We start from the raw sequence: 20919 nt of genomic DNA on the forward strand, positions 1-20919 counted from the left end.
CAAGTAGCAGGTCACACACTCCTAGTATATAAGAACTTACATGACCAGCATAGGTGCCAAATTTTTTCCGGAGACCAGCAGCAAGTCCAGCTACACATTTAGCGGCGAGCGTCACCAGCATGACGTTCGAATCCTTTCCGATGACCTGCAAGAAAATCCATGGACTGATTAACAAACCCCACACATGACAGAAGTAAATCCCCCACTTCTCTAATGTGCAATAAAGCTACAACACCGTGCATGTGAAGCTGATCAGGGCTGTAGAGAGATACAGCTGAACTCAGGATCATTTCCATCAGTAGAGATGGTGTAGTGGTTTAACTCCTTACAGCCATCATGATCTTGGGATCGGTTTAAGTGTTAAGAAACCACTAAGAGTTTTAAAGTGAATGTAATGCCCCTAAACCCCACTCTTTCTTGCACAAAGCAATCTTTGTTGATTGACCATGTGTTTTCAAACCATAGCTGATCCAAAAGGCCATAAATTAATGTAAAATCAATAAGATCAGCAGATTTTCACGGAATCTGCTGAGACTGAACCGGAAGGTCCTGAAGGGGTGCGTGATGTCACACGCAACAATCCAGGGATCGATTTCGTTCATGTGCGCGGCTCAGTCTCGATATGGAATCATGTTTTGGAGAGAATTCTGATAGTGATTGGGATTCTTATAAATGTCAGATGAAGGGGCAGAAGATCAAGGATACTCCAGAGTAAATAGTTCCCTTTTTGAGCCCAAGATGAGAAACTGCCAGTTCACGACAGTCCCACTCACCGCTGATAGCACACCACCAACCAGAGAGAACTGGAAACACACTGGTTTGTGGATTTTTATTCTAAGCTGGGCACTGCAAAACTATAGGGACAATATTTACACCTTAATAAATGCAGAAATATAAATTTTTAAAATACACAATGTAACTACTGAAAGAAAATAAGTAGGTGACCACAGGGGAATCGACAAACTGTCCAAATGTCAGATCAAAAGGTCACTTTTTAAATAAATGGGTTTCTTTCTGCTCCAGTAATTCCCATGTGGTCATTCTGGTGGTGATGAACACTTGATGAATCAGATTTATTACTAGGTGACAAGATCTACCTACTTCGTTTGCACAAACCTGTCGCTTGAGATTAGGGTCATTCCTTGGAAATTTGTGAACCGAGTATCTTGTATATGACGCCCACTTTACACAGGGACGGTCTGAAACAAAAACGCAAAAGTCCGTTTTCGTTCTCACTTTTTTCCGCGTCTACACGACCGTTTTCAAGGAGGAAATCTGCGTCTATACGGTGACGCATAAATGTGTGGAATTCAATTGGATGTGCATGCCAGGCAGCTAGGTGGTGCTGTGAAAGACCTCCGCTATGTCTGCACGCATGCGCAACGTCTTCCGTCTTGTCTGATCTGCACATCTGCGCCGCGAAAACTTTGACTGCTCTGGCTATGGTAAGTAAGAAAAGTAAGAGCATACTATACCCGCCTCTGTTCATTAACAGTATATGTGCAGATTCGGTATAGATGTTCGAAGGACTCCTGGACGTTTATTAAAGCTGCCAGAGCAGCTTGAAGGTCCGTTGGATCGATGTAATCAGACATGCTCTTACTTTCTTACTTCCTGGGCTGGCATGTACAGTATATGACAAACGCGTACCCGACGTGAGCAGATCCGAGCAGAGTTTGGCGTATTGGGTAGTTTAGATGGATATGCAACGGGGGCTGTTTTTAACTTATCCACTCTGGAAGGCGTTTCAATTTTTTCCGTTTTTCAGCCTCAGAAACGCCGTCCCCGTGGAGACGAAAGGCACTTCTGATAAAATATTTAGTCGTTTTTACCCGACAGCGTCCTCATGTAAACGGGCCCTGAATTTGAACATCCAAAACACAACTCCGTGCTTTCCCAGCGTTACTTCTGCAAGATTCCAACAATATCCAATTTCAGTGAGTAAACAAACGGAGTCAGATGAACAGAAGGTGACCCAGATAACCAGGGTTCTGTGTGCAAGGTCATGTGAGATGAAACCTGGGGCAAGGCTGCCTTTTTCTGAGATCCAGAAGCCATGATTTATCAATAGTTTTGTACTTTAAAAAATAAAAATTTTCCCCCCTGCTTTATAAATTCATTTGTGTTGTAACTAATGATATACCGTACAGTTAGGCCCAGAAATATTTGGACAGGGACACAATCTTCATGATTTGGGCTCTGCATGCCACCACATTGGATTTGAAATGAAACAGAATTGCAGTGCAGACTTTAAGGTTTAATTCAAGGGGTTGAACAAAAATATATGATTAAACATGTAGGAACTGTAGCTATTTTTATACAAAACGCTCCGTTTCAGGGGCTCAAAAGTAATTGGACAAATAAACAACCCCAAGTAAAATGTTACTTTTCAATATTTTGTTGAGAATCCTTTGCAGGCAATGACCCCCTGAAGTCTGGAACCCATGGACATCACCAAACGCTGGGTTTCCTCCTTTGTGATGCTTTGCCAGGCCTTTACTGCAACCATCTTCAGTTGTTACTTGTTTGTGGGTCTTTCTGCCTTAAGTTTTGTCTTGAGCAAGTGAAATGCATGCTCGATTGGGTTGAGATCTGGTGATTGACTCAGCCATTGAAAAATATTCCACTTCACTGCTTTAAAAACCTCCTGGGTTGCTTTTGCAGTACGTTCTGGATCACTGTCCATCTGTACTGTGAAGCGCCGTCCAATCAACTTTACTACATTCGGCTGAATCTGAGCAGAAAGTAATCCCTATACACTTCAGAATTCACCCGGCTGCTTCTGTCTTTTGTCACATCATCAATAAACACAAGTGACTCAGTGCCATTGGAAGCCATGCATGCCCATGCCATCACACTGCCTCCGCCATGTTTTACAGAAGATGTGGTGTGCTTTGGATCATGAGCTGTTCCAATTCTTCTCCAAACTTTCTTCTTCCCATCATTCTGGTACAGGTTGATCTTAGTCTCATCTGTCCAAAGAACGCTGCTCCAGAACTGGGCTGGCTTCTTCAGGTGTTTTTTGGCAAAGTCAAGTCTGGCCTTTCTTTTTTTGAGGCTGATTAATGGTTTGCACCTTGTGGTGAATCCTTTGTATTTACGCTCATGAAGTCTTCTTTATGATAGACTTGGATACTGATACACCTACTTCCTGGAGAGTGTGCTTCACTTGAGTGGATGTTGTGAAGGGGTTTTTCTTCACCACGGCAAGGATTCTGCGATCATCTGCCACTGTTGTCTTCCGTGGACGTCCAGGCCTTTGAGTTCCCAAGCTCACCAGTGCACACTCTCAGAATGTACCAAACTGTTGATTTGGCCACTCCTAACATATCTGCCATCTCTCTGATGGATTTCTTTTTTTTTTTTTCTTCAGCCTCAGGATGGTCCGTTTCACCTCCACTGAGAGCTCCTTTGACTGCATGTGTGTGTTCACAGCAACAGCTTCCAAATGCAAACGCCACACCTGGAATCAACTCCAGACCTTTTAACTGCTTAATTGATGACAGCTTAACGAGGGAAGAGCCCATGCAGCCTTGGCTTTTTTTTTTTTGCAGCCTTCTGAGTCAATTGTCCAATTACTTTTGGTCCCTTGAAAAAGAGGCGGCTACATATTAAAGAGCTGTAATTCCTAAACCCTTGCTCCAAGTTGGATGTGAATACTCTCAAATTACAGCTGAGAGTCTGCACTTTAAGCCCATATTGATTATGGGTTGTTTTACAATCAGGGTACACAAGCTAAAAATCACATTTAACACTTATCTTCAATATCAAAAGGCTTGACTAAAACTTGGTTGTTTATTGTAGCCGTGTGATCGCTCTATTTACCATGCAAAAAAAAAAAAAAAGATTTGGTGATAACGTTATTTTTGGTGAATGTATGGCAATGTGTGTCATATTTAGCAAAATTACTCGTGTCATTTAGAAAAAGTGCTTTTTTGACCACAGGTAGCTCCAAAAGGGATGCACTTACATCATTCTCTATACCATAACACACATATTTGGTTCCATATCATTGGAAACATAGTTAAGTTTTAATGTTGAATGCCAGTAAGTTTTCAGACTATTTTGATTAAATTAGTCTGTAATTCTGTCAAAAAAAAGTCCTCTCCGAGACAGCTCATTTTTCAATATAAAATAACATATCTAAAATGATTATTTTCATCCTAAAATGTGGTCAAGATATTGGGACATAAATATTAGAGACAACGAACACAAAGCTTAAGGGTGTATCTCACCGAACATGAAACTAGTTCACGACTACAGATTTTGCTAGTTGCAGAGATGTCTCCGCGACGTCTCAGAGACGCCTCCTGAAAATTACGGAGTTTCCGAGGAGTCGCAAGAAATTTGAACATGTTCGATTTTTTGGGAGACTTTTTCCAGTCTCCGCGACGTCCGAGACGTTTCCATCAGTTGCGGCGACGTCGCGGAGACTTATTTCAGTGACTGCTGAGACATCTCCGCGATGTTGCGGAGACCTGCTGGAGACCAGAAAGACTGATGACATGTTGCGGAGATGTCGCGGAGACTACTTCACGCTGTTTGACCCACTACAGAAACCATGTGGCTGAACGCATATTGACATCCCTCCTGGTCCAAGTGAGGTGCAGAAGCCTGCAAAAGTCTCCATCAGATTTAGAAACTTGTTGCAGCCACTACTACCACCAACATGCCACCCAAGGGCAGTGGGGGCCGCAAGAAGGATGCTTTAGCTGTTGAAGCAGCTGTGGCTGCTGAGGCAACCGATGCCAACATGACCAAAGACACCAAACAATTTGACTGGAAACAGGAACATCAGCAGATAATGGCGGAGTTTTGGGAGGATCATCCTGAATTTTACGATAAATCCCACGAAAAATTTAAAGATATGTACAAGAAAGCAGCTGTTGAATCCTTCCTTTGCGATCAGAAAACTATCTTTGAAGAACAGAAGCCGCTACCCACTTGAGTGTACACTTAATTCCATACATTCTACTGCATTAGAATAAATATTTCACATAAGGGTTTTTATATAGAAAAATATTTTTATGCATTCCATTCTATGAATTATTGCATACATTTCAATACCATGTATATTCAACAAATTTCCATGTTATGTAATGAGGACAATAAACACATCTTATGAACCTTATGAAGTGAGTAGTTCGATAGAATTGTAATATTACTATTTCCAGATACACAGTTCATAGGACATCTTCACAACATGTGTACAAGGTTCAACAGATGCATGAAAAAAAAAAGTCGGGACAGCCAGCACACACCTACACTGCAAAGGAAACCTTCATCGTAAACAGGTATACCTTTCTGCGGAAGCATATTGAGGGACACCGGCATCTTGGGCATGAGACTCATTCAGTAAGTACTCTCTTGTACCATATATTGAGACGTCTCCTTGGTGAGAGCGCAAGCCATTTTTGTGTTGGAAACGTCTCCGTGACTGCTGCGACTGGTATGTTGGAGACGTCACGGCGACGTCTCCGTTGGCGAGATACACCCTTTACAGCCTTATATTTAAAAGCACTATGGAAGTCGTGGATTCTGAATTGTTCAAAAAAAAAAAAAGTCCTCTCCGAGAATCACTTCATTTGTTTCTCCCAGCCCTGCTTAAAGCTACACTTCATCATCTTGTAATACAAACTATTACACATGCCTATGTTAATATGTATATTAATTTCCAAAAGTGCAGATTTGATAGTTTGTTTTTTTTAAACCAGTTTGAATTTTGGACCCTGGTGACAAACTTTGTACCCTGATTGTAAAACAACCCTTATAGAATTGTATCCTGAATGTTTTCATAAACAGCTAAAATAAAACTAGTCACTGTCCAAATATTTTTGGGCCTAACTGTATATTCATTTTAAAGCATTACATACACCAAGCACAAACTGAAAATCCTCACGCGGAGATATTTATCCACTTTAGGTTAAGATTTTTTTGGGGCTTTTTCACCTTTATTGGATAGGACAGTGTAGAGACAGGAAATGAGCGGGAGAGAGAGATGGGGAGGGATCAGGAAATGACCTCGGGTCGGAATCGAACCCGGGTCCCCGGATTTATGGCATGGCGCCTTATACACCTGAGCCACGATGCCCCCATCCACTTTAGTTTTTACCTTGTTCAGTGCTTTGATGAGATCTCCATAATCCCCAGCCTCTAGTTTTGGGTTTTTGGTTAAAGCTTCCAGAGCTTCCAGCACCTCCTTCCTCTCCTGCCATTTCTTCGCCTCCTACATAAAAAAACATACAAAAAAAGACGCCACTTAAATCATGTTCCATTAAAATCATGGCATACAGACAACAGTTTACAAAGAAAACCACTTGTCCTCTACTGCCAAGTCAGCCACTTCCACAAATTACTAAAATAACTGAGCAAATACAGTTTCATACTGATCACCAACTCCAGCCTTGTTTACAACACAGCAAGATTCATATTCAACTCATTCAAATGTGTGCTGATGATTAAACACAGCAGGACCAAGATCTCCTTACGATCTTCTCAAAGAAGTCTTTAGGTAACTTCGAGAGGATTTCCACTGCTTCCAGAAGCTCATAAGTGTCGACGGCAGGAACGGCTTCCTCTACGTCGCCTGAAACGCAGGAGAAAGACCGGGTCATTTCCATGAAGACAGACTCTACAGGAGGAGTGCACTTTATAAAGAACACTACAGTACCGTCTCCTTCCTCGTCTCCGTTGTCCTGCTGCTGCTCAAACTTGACTCGAAGGTCCTGCTGTGATCGCAGGAAGCGACTCTGTCGAGGTGCTGATGCCTTCGCCCACTCGTCCTCCAGCTCTTTCAGCTGGCGCGCGCGCACACACACAAACTAGCTTTAAGTTACATAAATTCAACAACAGCCTTCAGTGAGGTTGCCATGGCGCGTCTCTTCCTTACCAGGACGGAGTTAATATTCTGAAGCGGAGGACGCAGCGCATCACGGATCCATCTGTAAACCTCGACGGCGAGCAGTTTGGCCTCGTCCCGAATTGCCTTCTCCCGGGACTCAAAGAGCTTTGGCAGCACCTTCACTACCGGCTTCAAGGTGATGATCTTTGCTCCAAATTCACTACGGGGAGGATTACACTGTCACTTTACAAATAACCTTCGCTGACTGAAACAGTGCTGGCTAAAGTTAAGCTCCAGTCAGCTCTGAGGTCAGAAACCAGTAGGTGCGAGTGCAGTGTGCATTACGAGATAAAGTGTGGCCCATTTTATTAGAATCCGATATAAACTCCATCGGCTCAGGATTCTCCTCACTCACCTCAGCGCCCGTCTCAACACCTCCACACAGGCCAGCGCGATTTTCGGGTTCTTATTGTCGAGGCCTTTGAGAAGTTCTTCCTGAACCGGGTCTCCTTTCTCAATCTCCACGTACATCAGGCAGATATCAGAGCCGAGCTCTTTAGCACGTGCTTTCGGCTGGTTAAAGACTTTACACACCACTCCGGACACCACCTCACCAACCGTTCTAAAACACAGAAAAATTACTGTGGAAGTTTAAACAAAACACATCCCCTAAGAGATTAGAGCCGATTGTGTAACGTCTGCTTTTTCATTAGCTCTACTCTCATCAGTTTGGTCTGGATGGCGATGAAGCTGTACGCAGCCATCAGTGTGAGGAAACGAGCAGAACAATCCAGTGTTGAATTGTTCCTGATGTTAGCACTCAGGCCAACAATGAAATGTATTCATGAACATCTGTAACGCTGTGTTCACATATATACACACACCGGTACGATAGTGGTATAACTGTATCGATACAAAGTACACCGGTACAGTTTAGTGCATCTGTCCACACTAGCAAGAAATGTTTGCGGTTTTCTTTCACGGTAGTTGAAATGCGCGTGCGCGAAATGTTTCCGTGGTTACCGAGTAACTTCCTTCTGAGAATATGGTGGATGAAACAGCATGTGTGCTTTTTGTCAATGTACAGTCTATTTCTGGTGGTCATTTATTCAGTCGAATCGTATAAAACACGCGAGGCAGTTGAGAAAGAAAAAGAAAACAAAATTGCCGTTCTTCACTATTTTATTCAGTGAAGACATCGATTGAGGTGTGTGACTTTGCGCATTATATTTGTATCGATACAGAACCGCTTCATCGGTCCACACTACAGCGAAGCGCTACAGTACCGATACGAAACCCATACATGTGTGGGTTTCGTACTGATACAGTTATACCGCTACAGTACCGGTATAGTTGCTAGTGTGGGCAGGTGTTGCGGTACGAAAGTAGTATCGTATCGGTACAGAATCCCTAGTGTGGACAGGGTATAAGAGAATTTAAACAAGTTTGGAATACGCGAGTCTTAAATCATACAAGAGCCGTGGATACTGCAAACTCGTCCAACCAACTGATCTGGACTAAATTTTTTTTAAAGATTTCTTTTGGGCTTTTTTCACCTTTATTGGATAGGACAGTGTAGAGACAGGAAATGAGCGGGAGAGAGAGACGGGGAGGGATCGGAAAACGACCTCGGGCCGGAATCAAACCCGGGTCCCCGGATTTATGGTATGGAGCCTTATCCACCTGAGCCACGACGCCCCCTGGACTAAATATTCTGTTATAGATTTTTTTTTTTAAATCCTCCTTTAATCATATCAAACTTTTCACCTCAACCAATTTTGGTCTTCATTTATTTCCTGGTTCCAACCTTCTCGGATGCTCTTCCACTGCTAAACATTTGTGTACTGTACATAGGAATCAAAATTACTTCCACTTTTGAGAACTTCCAATCTGGTGGAAAAGCACAAAAAAAAAAAAGCGCAAGATTACCTCGATGCTACATGTGCTTTTTCAACATAAACCAGAGCTGCCTCTAGTCCTTTAAGTTGTGCCACTGCATTCGAATCGGTCACAAATCTCTTGATCAGTCCTTGGTATTTGCTCCACTCTGGACTCTTCTCATCTGGAATCCTCTGGAAGTGCTGCAGAGCCTCGGTGTAGCCGCTTAACCTCGCTTTCCAAACCTGGAGTTTAAAAAGGACATTTTAAGAAGACTGTATAGCTCAGACTCCGGCCGTGCTGGATGCATGAGCTCAGGCTCAACCGTGCAGAGCCACAAATTAATCCCTGCCATTCCAGAACTCTGTGAGATTACGTTACCTTATGCTCACATTTCTGGTCTGTAGGAAGCTTCATCCATTCGCTGTCGTCTCCCATGATGGTCCGTTTCGTCCAACTCCGTATGAAAGTCTGTGTGGTCTTACGAAATACAGGATATAAAATTGCATTAATAATCCACTTTTAGACCCATCCATCATCTGTAGCTGCTTATCCTGTTCTACAGGGTCACAGGCAGGCTGGAGCCTATCCCAGCTGACTATGGGTGAGAGGCGGGGTTCACCCTGGACAAGTCGCCAGGTCATCACAGGGCTGACACACAGACAGACGACAACCATTCACACCTACGGTCAATTTAGAGCCACCAATTATCCTAACCTGCATGTCTTTGGACTGTGGGGGAAACCCACACAGACACGGTGAGAACATGCAAACTCCACACAGAAAGGCCCCAGAACCTTCTTGCTGGGAGGAGACAGCGCTAACCACTACACCACAGTGCCACCCTTGTAGACCCAAACTAAACTTAAAAGCCTTAAAACACTCCCCGGGGTTTGCTCGATAGTGGCTGCTGGAGCAAGAGGTCACAAAACCTCCATCACTCATTTACTGACTCAGCTTTTCAGGCAGCAGCAGATCTCCGTACATTCAGGAGTGTTACTTATGCTGTACAGATCACAGCCTTTAGGAGTTACGACTTTAGAGAAAGGAAGGAGGGAGGGAGGGGGGGAAAAAAAAAAAATCCTGTTTCTCTCTGCCATGTTGGTTAAAGAAACAGGAATAAACAGAAGCTTATGTGCTCCATGTTTTACTTTAACAAAGGGTGACCAGACCCCAGCCCAAAACATCTACCAGATAGACACCTCGCGTATTGTTTTGTGAATCACCAAGACGGGCTCAGGCCAATAGCAGAGATGTTCTGCAAAAAAAATAAGTGTTTGTATTGCAGATACTGAGATACAGTGGGGCAAAAAAGTATTTAGTCAGTCACCAGTTGTGCAAGTTCTCCCACTTAAAAAGATGAGAGGCCTGTAATTTTCATCATAGGTACACTGCAACTATGAGAGACAAAATGAGAAGAAAAAAAAAATAAAAAAAAAATCCAGAAAATCACATTGTCTGATTTTTAAAGAATTTATTTGCAAATTATGGTGGAAAATAAAGTATTTGGTCAATAACAAAAGTTCATCTCAATACTTTGTTATATACCCTTTGTTGGCAATGACAGAGGTCAAACGTTTTCTGTAAGTCTTCACAAGGTTTTCACACACTGTTGCTGGTATTTTGGCCCATTCCTCCATGCAGATCTCCTCTAGAGCAGTGATGTTTTGGGGCTGTCGCTGGGCAACACGGACTTTCAACTCCCTCCAAAGATTTTCTATGGGGTTGAGATCTGGAGACTGGCTAGGCCACTCCAGGACCTTGAAATGCTTCTTACGAAGCCACTCCTTCATTGCCCGGGTGGTGTGTTTGGGATCATTGTCATGCTGAAAGACCCAGCCATGTTTCATCTTCAATGCCCTTGCTGATGGAAGGAGATTTTCACTCAGAATCTCAGAATGAATGGGGCCATGCATTGTTTCTTTTACACGGATCAGTCGTCCTGGTCCCTTTGCAGAAAAACAGCCCCAAAGCATGATGTTTCCACCCCCATGCTTCACAGTAGGTATGGTGTTCTTTGGATGCAACTCAGCATTCTTTCTCCTCCAAACACGACAAGTTGAGTTTTTACCAAAAAGTTCTATTTTGGTTTCATCTGACCATATGACATTCTCCCAATCCTCTTCTGGATCATCCAAATGCTCTCTAGCAAACTTCAGACGGGCCTGGACATGTACTGGCTTAAGCAGGGGGACACGTCTGGCACTGCAGGATTTGAGTCCCTGGCGGCGTAGTGTGTTACTGATGGTAGCCTTTGTTACTTTGGTCCCAGCTCTCTGCAGGTCATTCACTAGGTCCCCCCGTGTGGTTCTGGGATTTTTGCTCACCGTTCTTGTGATCATTTTGACCCCACGGGGTGAGATCTTGCGTGGAGCCCCAGATCGAGGGAGATTATCAGTGGTCTTGTATGTCTTCCATTTTCTAATAATTGCTCCCACAGTTGATTTCTTCACACCAAGCTGCTTACCTATTGCAGATTCAGTCTTCCCAGCCTGGTGCAGGTCTACAGTTTTGTTTCTGGTGTCCTTTGACAGCTCTTTGGTCTTGGCCATAGTGGAGTTTGGAGTGTGACTGTTTGAGGTTGTGGACAGGTGTCTTATACTGATAACGAGTTCAAACAGGTGCCATTAATACAGGTAATGAGTGGAGGATAGAGGAGCCTCTTAAAGAAGTTACAGGTCTGTGAGAGACAGAAATCTTGCTTGTTTGTAGGCGACCAAATACTTATTTTACTGAGGAATTTACCAATTAATTCATTAAAAATCCTACAATGTGATTTCCTGGATTCTTTCCCCCCATTCTGTCTCTCATAGTTGAAGTGTACGTATGATGAAAATTACAGGCCTCTCTCATCTTTAAGTGGGAGAACTTGCACAATTGGTGGCTGACTAAATACTTTTTTGCCCCACTGTATGCCCACCTTTTAATTAATAAGGTTTAAAAAATAAACGGTTGTGGGATTGAGCTAAAAAGTTTATGGTATATATTTAACAGTAGGTCCTACCTTAGGTTTTTTTGTTTGTTACACGAATGCAGTGAAAAGTGAGCCCTGTTGCGTTTGAACAGGGTGCCAGAACTTCATGCATCGACATAACATACTGTATTCCCAGACTGCCCTGTAGACTGTGTAAAGGGTGCACACCATCCTCATGTTTATGGCATCATTAGCACGCGCGTTCACAAACCAAAATGATATGCTGCAGCAGGCTTAATGCTGTCCCGCTCCTGCCCGGATTCATTAACAGTGTCCCTGTACTCACTACACCCTGCGTACGCACATGGGACACGTGCCATTTTGGGGTGGAGCCTCACTGATTTCTACAGCAGTGGCTGGATCAGTCAGATTTTTGCAACAGCTCTGAAGAAAACCTGCTTGAAATGCCCTGGGTCTTAGGAAATAAGACTTCTTGTAAGACTTTCACATGCAGCTCAATTATTGTATTGTTCTCTCAGTCTGTTCGACTCAGGAGCTCAGACTGCACTTACTGACTTCGTATTACAGATGTGCAGCTCTTTGTGTTTATAGTTCTGTCGGTATTACGTGGCCACTGCCATTCCCTCACTTTACCTGAGTATATTCAGTGAATTACATATACAACCCCAATTCCAAAAACGTTGGGACGCTGTGTAAACTGTACATAAAAACAATGAAGATTTGTTTAAAAAAAAAAAAAAACCCACACTATTTCATTGAAAATAGTACAAATGTTGAAACTGAAATTATTGGTTTTGAAAAATATATGCTCATTTTGAATTTGATGTCAGCAACATGTTTCAGAAAAGTTGAGACGGGGCAACAAAAGACTGAAAAAGTTGTGCAATTCTAAAAGAACTAATTTGGTTAATTGTCAACAGGTCAGTAAGATGATTGGGTATAAAAAGAGCATCCCAGAGAGGCGGAGTTTCTCAGAAGTAAAGATGGGGTGGGGTTCACTGCTCTGTGAAAGACTGCGTGGGCAAACAGTGCAACAATTTAAGAATAATGTTCCTCAATGTAAAACCGCAAAGAATTTGGGGATCACATCATCTATGGTCCATAATATTAAAAGATTCAGAGAATCTGGAGAAATCTCTGTATGCAAGAGACAAGGCTGAAAACTGACACTGGATGCCTGTGATCTTCCGGCCCTCAGGAGACACGGCGTTAAAAGCAGACACATGTCTGTAGTGGAAATCACTGTATGGGCTCAGGAACACTTCAGAAAACCACCGTCTGTGAAAACACTATTACTGCTTCCACAAATGCAAGTTAAACCAGATAAATGATATCCAGAAACACTGCCATCTTCTCTGGGCCCGAGCTCTTTTACAATGGACTGAGGTGAAGTGGAAAACTGCCCCGAGGTCTGACGAATCAAAAGTAGAAATTCTTTTTAGAAATAATGGACACCACATCCTCCAGGCTAAAGAGGAGAGGGACCATCCAGCTTATCATCAGTGCACAGTTCAAAATCCAGCATCTGTGATGGTATGAGGAGGCATTAGTGCACATGACATGGATAGCTAGCTTGTGGATCTGGGAAGGCATCATTAATGCTGAATGATATAAACACGTTTCAGAGCAATATGCTACCATCCAGACTAAATCTTTCAGGGAAGGCCTTCCTTCTTTCAGCAAGACAATGCCAAACTGCTTTCTGCACATATTAAAACTGCATGGCTCCATAGTAAGAGAGTCCAGGTGCTAAACTGGCCTGCCTGCAGTCCAGACCCGTCTCCCATTTAAAACATTTGGTGTATTACAGTATGAAGTGCAAAAATAAGACAAAGGAGACCCCGAACTGTTGAGCAACTGAAACTGTACATGAGGCAAGAATGGGACAACATTTCTTTCAAACCTACAGCAATTGGTCTCAGTTCCCAAACGTTTACCAGGTGTTGTTAAAAGTAGATGTGTGATGCAACACAGTGGTAAATATGCCCTGTCCCAACTTTTTTGAAATGTGTTGCTGACGTCAAATTCAAAATGAGCATATATTTCAAAAAACAAATGAAATCTCAGTTTCAACATGTGAAAATGTTGTCTTTGTACCATGTTCAATGAAAAATAGGGTTTCCATGTTTTGCAAATTATCACATTCTGACTTAATCTACAGTTTACACAGCGTTCCAACTTTTTTGGAATTGGGGTTGTATTCTTACAAGTATTCTTATTCTTGTATTCTTATAGGAATGCATGTAAGAATATGTACATTGAATGTCCTGAGCAGAAGCTCAGAGTGCAGTGGCTAAAACAGTAATAAGTTTATTGATAGGGGTTTTGTGGTCAGTGTACTACACTGTAGTGTCATGGTAATGCAACTTTCATAAATGACCATACATCAGTTGTAGTTACGGTCTGTGCATTTACCTGCAACTATCATTTTCAGCAACTAATAAAATGGTTGAAAGTTCATACTTGTAAAACATCGTCGATACCATAATTTTCTTGAAGAGATTTCATTTACATCATGTCCCTGACTTCACAATGCACCTCCAGGCATTTAGAAACTGCAGAGTTTCCTGGGGGACCCTGGGTTGATGCGTTCCCTTCCCATTTTCCTGGATCCATCCCTGCGCTAGAATCTTCACCTAAACCAAGTCATTCAGCTTTGACAGATCACTTCATCCACTCCTGGACAGGTGAACCATAGTCTTTTCTTGTAGGCCTAAGTGATATTGATCATCAATGTTATTTAGTTAAATGTGCAAGCTCCATTTTGAGAGGTTGTATATGACATGACGTTGTCACACCGTACGGAGACGTAGCATTGCTGTAACAGAAACCCAGCCGAGGCAAAATTGAGACAGTTCAACAGCATAAACTAACTGACACACAAACTGGTGCATTTTCCCACAGAGTAGCTGCCTGTGGGTTTATGGTAATGTTACCAGAGTGTCAGTAATCTGTATAATTAATTAGCTGTGATGTGGAACACGTTACACATTTAGGCCCATCATCAAGTCAGCTATGGCTACAGTTGAGGAGGCTGTGGGAGACTGGTAGCCTGGCAAGCCAGACTAAATGTGAATATTTAGTCTGGCCTCGATCCGTAGACATTTCCGAAGCGGGTAGGAGGAACAACCCGCCGTCTTTCAAACTGTCTGTGCGTATAGGCCAACGCTCTGACCAATCAGCGCAACAGTGACGTAGTCAGAGCGACAGAAAGCAGTGGAGGAGGCCTTGAAAATTTTTCAAAATGCGTATTAAATTAATAAACAGGTTCTAGATATTAATAAGTTTGGAGATAATGACCACAAGTTTGGAGTCTGTACCACATACACATTTTTTTCCAAGTGTTTGCTTAAACTGTGAGAGTTTTTATTTAGTGGTGTTTGGTGAAATAATTTCCCTTAAATTTAAAATAAACGGGAAAATAAGAAACAATCAAAAAGTAATGTTTCAAAGCTGTTTATTAAATTCTTCGTACTGCACAAACTAGCCCCATCCTTTTGGCTACGAGCGGGGCCAGCTGGTAGATCAGACTTTTGCCATAGCCGGTCGGCAAAACAGCGAAAACGTCCTTCTTGAAAAGGAATGAGCGGAGAGCCTCTTCCTGCTCATGTTTCAACGAAAACTCCAAGTCTAATTCTTCTAAGACTGATTCCAAAGCGGAGTCAAACGCGCGCTGTTCACTAGCCGTAGCCATCTTTCCTGTTGCGCTTTCTCCAGCGTTGCGCAGCTTTGTCGTCACTCCTGCAAAAGCCCGCCCAAAGAATCCAAACAAAAACCTTGCGTTGTGATTGACGGGCACGATTTGATGCCCGGGGTGTTTTTGTTGATATGGTGCGAGGCTAGACCCACTTGCTAGGCAAAAATATTTTTGGCCGCTAGGCGGTTGGGTCTACTTTACTAGGCTAGGAGACTGGGATTATTCGTAACAGCATTACCACACCTTGAAATTGCTTGGATTGAAGTATTAAACTGATTTAAATAGTGTTTTGTATATTTTTAATCAGGGCGGCACAGTGGTGTAGCGGTTAGTGCTGTCGCCTCACAGCAAGAAGGTCCGGGTTCGAGCCCCGTGGCCAGCGAGGGCCTTTCTGTGCGGAGTTTGCATGTTCTCCCCGTGTCCGTGTGGGTTTCCTCCGGGTTGGCATTCCTAATATCAAGCCTCTCCTGAGCCAGAGACAATGTCAGAAGTGTCTTATCTGGGCTAAGGAGAGAAAGAAATGGACTGTTGCTCAGTGGTCCAAAGTCCTCTTTTCAGATGAAAGTACATTTTGCATTTAATTTGGAAATCACGGTTCTAGAGTCTGGAGGAAGAGTGGAGAGGCACAGAATCCAAGGTGTTTGAAGCCCAGTGTGAAGTTTCCACAGTCTGTGATGATTTGGGGTGCCATGTCATCTGCTGGTGTTGGTCCACTGTATTTTATCAAGTCCAAAGTCAACACAGCCATCTACCAGGAGATTTTAGAGCACTTCATGCTTCCCTCTGCTGATGAGCTTTTTGGAGATGCTGATTTCCTTTTCCAGCAGGACTTAGCACCTACCCACAGTGCCAAAACTACTACCAAATGGTTTGCTGACCATGATATTACTGTTTGATTGGCCAGCCAACTTGCCTGACCTGAACCCCATAGAGAATCTATGGGGTATTGTCAAGAGGAAGAAAGACCCGACCCAAAAATACAGACACGCTGAAGGCCACTATCAAAGCAACCTGGGCTTCAATAACACCTCAGCAGTGCCACAGACTGATCACCTCCATGCCACACCGCATTGATACAGTAATTTATGGTAAAGGAGCCCCAACCAAGTATTGAGTGTATAAATGAATATACTTTTCAGAAGTTGGACATTTCTGTATTGTAAATCCTTTTTTTGATTGATCTTAGGGAATATTCTAATAATTTGAGATACTGGATTTCTGATTTTCATGAGCTATAAGCCATAATCATCGAAATTAAAACAAAAAAGGATTTAAATATTTCACTTTACATGTAATGAATATAGAATATATGGAAGTTTACCTTTTTTTAATTAAATTATGAAAAAAAGGAGGAGGCACGGTGGTGTAGTGGTTAGCACTGTCACCTCACAGCAAGAAGGTCCGGGTTCGAGCCCCGTGGCCGGCGAGGGCCTTTCTGTGCGGAGTTTGCATGTTCTCCCCGTGTCCGTGTGGGTTTCCTCCGGGTGCTCCGGTTTCCCCCACAGTCCAAAGACATGCAGGTTAGGTTAACTGGTGACTCTAAATTGAGCGTAGGTGTGAATGTGAATGGTTGTCTGTGTCTGTGTGTCAGCCCTGTGATGACCTGGCGACTTGTCCAGGGTGAACCCCGCCTTTCGCCCGTAGTCAGCTGGGATAGGCTCCAGCTCGCCTGCGACCCTGTAGAACAGGATAAAGCGGCTAGAGATAATGAGATGAACGTTTTCATGGTATTCTAATTTTGAGATGCACTAGTATATATATATGGTAGTTTAATACATGGGTCTAAAAGCTGTATTTCAGTGAGCCCAGTCTCCCAGCCCACAGAGTTTCTCCCAGTCTTTAGAACAGGCCTACAGTGCACTCAGTGAGGAAAATCACACTTTATGCACATGCATGATCAAGATACATGAAAACCAGAAATATCCCTTTTTATTATTATTCCAGAGAAGAAAGCAGGAGGTTTTATTTCGCGACCTTTTCCCCGCCGAACCGGAAGTGTCCCGGTTCTCCTCAGACAGTAAAGCTGGTCAGCTGACTGTAACCCGGTTTATTATTACTGAGCCCCAAAGCAAACAGCAGCAGGACAGGACACTAGAGAAGCTCCAGCCCCTGTTCATTACTGCTGCACTCACACACACAGCTGTGTGAGGGTTCGAATCCCAAACTCCTCAACTCCTCACAGCCACACTGCGCATGCGCACTGGAGAAGGCTTCAAAACAAAAACCTGGACAAAATAACTTTTAAAAACTGTACTATTTAGACTTAAAAAAAAACTTACCACAAAACCTACTCCACGCCTCTCCCGAGCAGCTGTACCGCGGTTAAATCCCACACCTCTCCCGAGCAGCTGCAGAGCCTGCGTTAGCTTAGCTTAGCATCAGCCTCTCTCTCTCTCTCACCCTCGCGAGCTTCTTTTAAAGTTTGTACTCAACAGAAAGGTCGGTTCTGATTGGCTAGATCATGCGCGCGGCGCTTCTCCTGGGTCGGATCACGTGCTCTCAAGAAGGGCCTTGATAGGTCAGTTCAAACGGGACCGAGGATCACATGGCGCACTGAAGGCGGAAGAGAATTTACATCAAATTTGCTCAACGTTTATTGTTGTTAGTAATGACGTCACTTTATATTCACGAATTCCTGTGTGAGAAATGATTTTCAGCACTTTTTTTTTTTACACTGCAGTGTGCGTTCCAGTGCCAATACTGTAATCTTTGTACCAATAAAATAAAATAACCCAGTCCTCCTGAGGAAGCCCTTCCACACAGCCTGGTTACTTACAAGATATAATCCACAGTTACAGTGTGAGAGGGACACAAGCAATTTTAATCAGACTCTCACAGGACAGACGAGTCTCAAACGTTGCCTGTCTGTCCAAGGCCCAGAGCTAGGGTGACCATATTTTGATTTGGGAAAACCAGGACACCTTAGTGCGGGGGGGTAGTAGTGTTAGTAACAATATCAAACTACAAACTTGCCTCACTCTGTTGAGGTGTCCCATTCTGTGGTGTTAGTACTGACTGGAGTAATCACTTTGATTGGAAGAAGAAGGGTGGTGTGCAGACCAAATTAATTGAGGTGAAAGATACACCAAATGAGACAGCAACCACCATCGCAAACTACCTAATGGAAACATTGGTAAAAAACTATTTGTCTTCCAAATGCAGAACAAAACACTCATTGGTGTGGGTTGCCCAGTACACATACTGAACAATTGTGTCCATCATGGGGCAGACACACTTGATGTGGACCTTGAAAATATCATTTTAAAAATATACCAGTACTTCCACATTTACACCGTGCGTACTGAGTCCCTCAAAGAGTACTGTGATTTTGTTGACACGGAGTACAGGAAGATGCTTTCACACAGCAAGACAAGGTGGATCTCTCTGTTCCCAGGCACAGAGAGGATGCTACAGATGTTCCCTGCTTTAAAAGCATTTTTTATGTCTCAGCAAAAGCCACCCATGGTGATCAAGGTGTTTTTTGAAAACCCATTTAGTGAGATATACTTATGGCACATGCACTCACTTAACAAACATACAAATAAAATTATATTTAAAGTTGGTTTATTAAAAATGCTTTTCATAAAAGTCAACAACAATAACTCCAATAACAAATGATATTTAAAATGTATTCAAAAATGCTTTACAATTTCTGTAATGAATGAATGACACAATGAAAGAAATAATGTCTCATCTAAACCACACTCACTCATATTAACAATAAAAGTTAACAATAACTCTCAACTCCCAATAACAAATATACTGATACTCAGTTAGCCTCAATTTCAGTAATGAAAGAAATACTGTCTGATCTGTAGGCTATTGGAAAATATAAATTAACAAATTAGCTAATTAACAAAAATACCTCTTGTATATTTACTTTAAAAATAACTCAAAAATGTAAAAAAAACTAACAAAAAATATCAATAGTCTATCTTTAGTTTCCTGCTTAATCCTCATCTTCCTCTTCGTCTGGTTTTTCCTCCTCTTCGTCTGTTTTTTCTTCCTCATCCTCCTTGTTTGCCCATTGATATTTTGCTGTAGAGCTGATCTTTCTTAGCAGTTTTTTGTTGCTCAACAAATAAGCATGAAAGTCTTTGCAAGACATATCTTTGAAATTGTATTGCACAAATAGAATCCCTTTCAATGATTCAACAGAGAGCTGGTTCCTCTCCTTTGTCCACTGGCTCTGCATCAGTGAAAAAACTCTCTCCACATTTGCATTGTGAGAAGGAAGTGCAAAGACAAACTGTGCAATCTTCAGCAGTTCTGAGTAGCATGCAATGTTTTTGGCCTTCTCAAAGTATTTGGTCCACTTCTGGTGCACATGCAGGCCCATGAACTCATCGTCACTGCAGCTTTCAATGAATTTCTTCAGATTGGCAACCTGGTCAAAACATTTAACGTCATCAATTGGCACCCCCTTCTCTCCAAGGTACTTGATGCAGGCCTCCACATCATTCCACTTTGGTGGCTCACTCATGTCCATCCACATGAATGGTGAGAACTCTTCCATGGGAGTCATCCACTTCTCCAGATACTCTAAACATGAACTGTACATGCCGAGCGCATCAGCCATGAACTTGTCACAGCCCCCTTCAAGTCCATCTCTGCGATTTTTGGTCAGCAGTCCCTTAACTTTGAGGGACATGAAATTGTTGTTCTTCCGTTCAAGAAGAATGTTGTGGATGCTGCTCAATATTTTCTTAACCTCCATGATGGAGTTATTCTCCCTTTCCATTTCTTGAATGTGATTGTGGAAGATGGACATGAGTGAGTGCATGTGCCACAAGTATATCTCACTAAATGGGTTTTCAAAAAACGCCTTGATCACCATGGGTGGCTTTTGCTGAGACATAAAGAATGCTTTTAAAGCAGGGAACATCTGTAGCATCCTCTCTATGCCTGGGAACAGAGAGAGCCACCTTGTCTTGCTGTGTGAAAGCATCCTCCTGTACTCAATGTCAGCAAAATCACAGTACTCTTTGAGGGACTCAGTACGCACGGTGTAAATGTGGAAATACTGGTATATTTTAAAAATTACATTTTCAAGGTCGGGCGGCACGGTGGTGTAGTGGTTAGCGCTGTCGCCTCACAGCAAGAAGGTCCGGGTTCGAGCCCCATGGCCGGCGAGGGCCTTTCTGTGCGGAGTTTGCATGTTCTCCCCGTGTCCGTGTGGGTTTCCTCTGGGTGCTCCGGTTTCCCCCACAGTCCAAAGACATGCAGGTTAGGTTAACTGGTGACTCTAAATTGACCGTAGGTGTGAATGTGAGTGTGAATGGTTGTCTGTGTCTATGTGTCAGCCCTGTGATGACTTGGCGACTTGTCCAGGGTGTACCCCGCCTTTCGCCCGTAGTCAGCTGGGATAGGCTCCAGCTTGCCTGCGACCCTGTAGGACAGGATAAAGCGGCTAGAGATGATGAGATGAGATTTTCAAGGTCCACATCAAGTGTGTCTGCCCTGTGATGGACACAATTGTTCAGTATATGCGCTGGGCAACCCACGCCAATCAGTGTTTTGTTTTGCAGCAATCTTTTCAAATTCGCAAATACATTGTTTCCCCCTTCA

General features: G+C 43.0%; 1 protein-coding gene across 1 annotated transcript in view; it reads right to left on the minus strand.

Annotated features, from left to right (window-relative positions):
- The window catches only part of LOC132899745 (cytoskeleton-associated protein 5-like), a 56316-nt gene extending 38523 nt beyond the window's left edge, over positions 1 to 17793 (minus strand). Inside the window, exons 1-9 of the mRNA XM_060941855.1 lie at positions 17631 to 17793; positions 9101 to 9199; positions 8771 to 8964; positions 7257 to 7463; positions 6890 to 7061; positions 6671 to 6797; positions 6489 to 6586; positions 6113 to 6226; positions 41 to 145 (exon numbers count right to left, since the gene is read on the minus strand). Coding sequence (XP_060797838.1) covers positions 41 to 145; positions 6113 to 6226; positions 6489 to 6586; positions 6671 to 6797; positions 6890 to 7061; positions 7257 to 7463; positions 8771 to 8964; positions 9101 to 9157 — 1074 coding nt within the window. The 5' untranslated portion in view covers positions 9158 to 9199; positions 17631 to 17793. The remainder of the gene's footprint in view (positions 1 to 40; positions 146 to 6112; positions 6227 to 6488; positions 6587 to 6670; positions 6798 to 6889; positions 7062 to 7256; positions 7464 to 8770; positions 8965 to 9100; positions 9200 to 17630) is intronic.
- Between the last annotated feature and the right edge of the window lie 3126 nt (positions 17794 to 20919).

The sequence above is a fragment of the Neoarius graeffei genome, chromosome 15, assembly GCF_027579695.1.
Source record: "Neoarius graeffei isolate fNeoGra1 chromosome 15, fNeoGra1.pri, whole genome shotgun sequence".
Classification (NCBI taxonomy): Eukaryota; Metazoa; Chordata; class Actinopteri; order Siluriformes; family Ariidae; genus Neoarius; species Neoarius graeffei.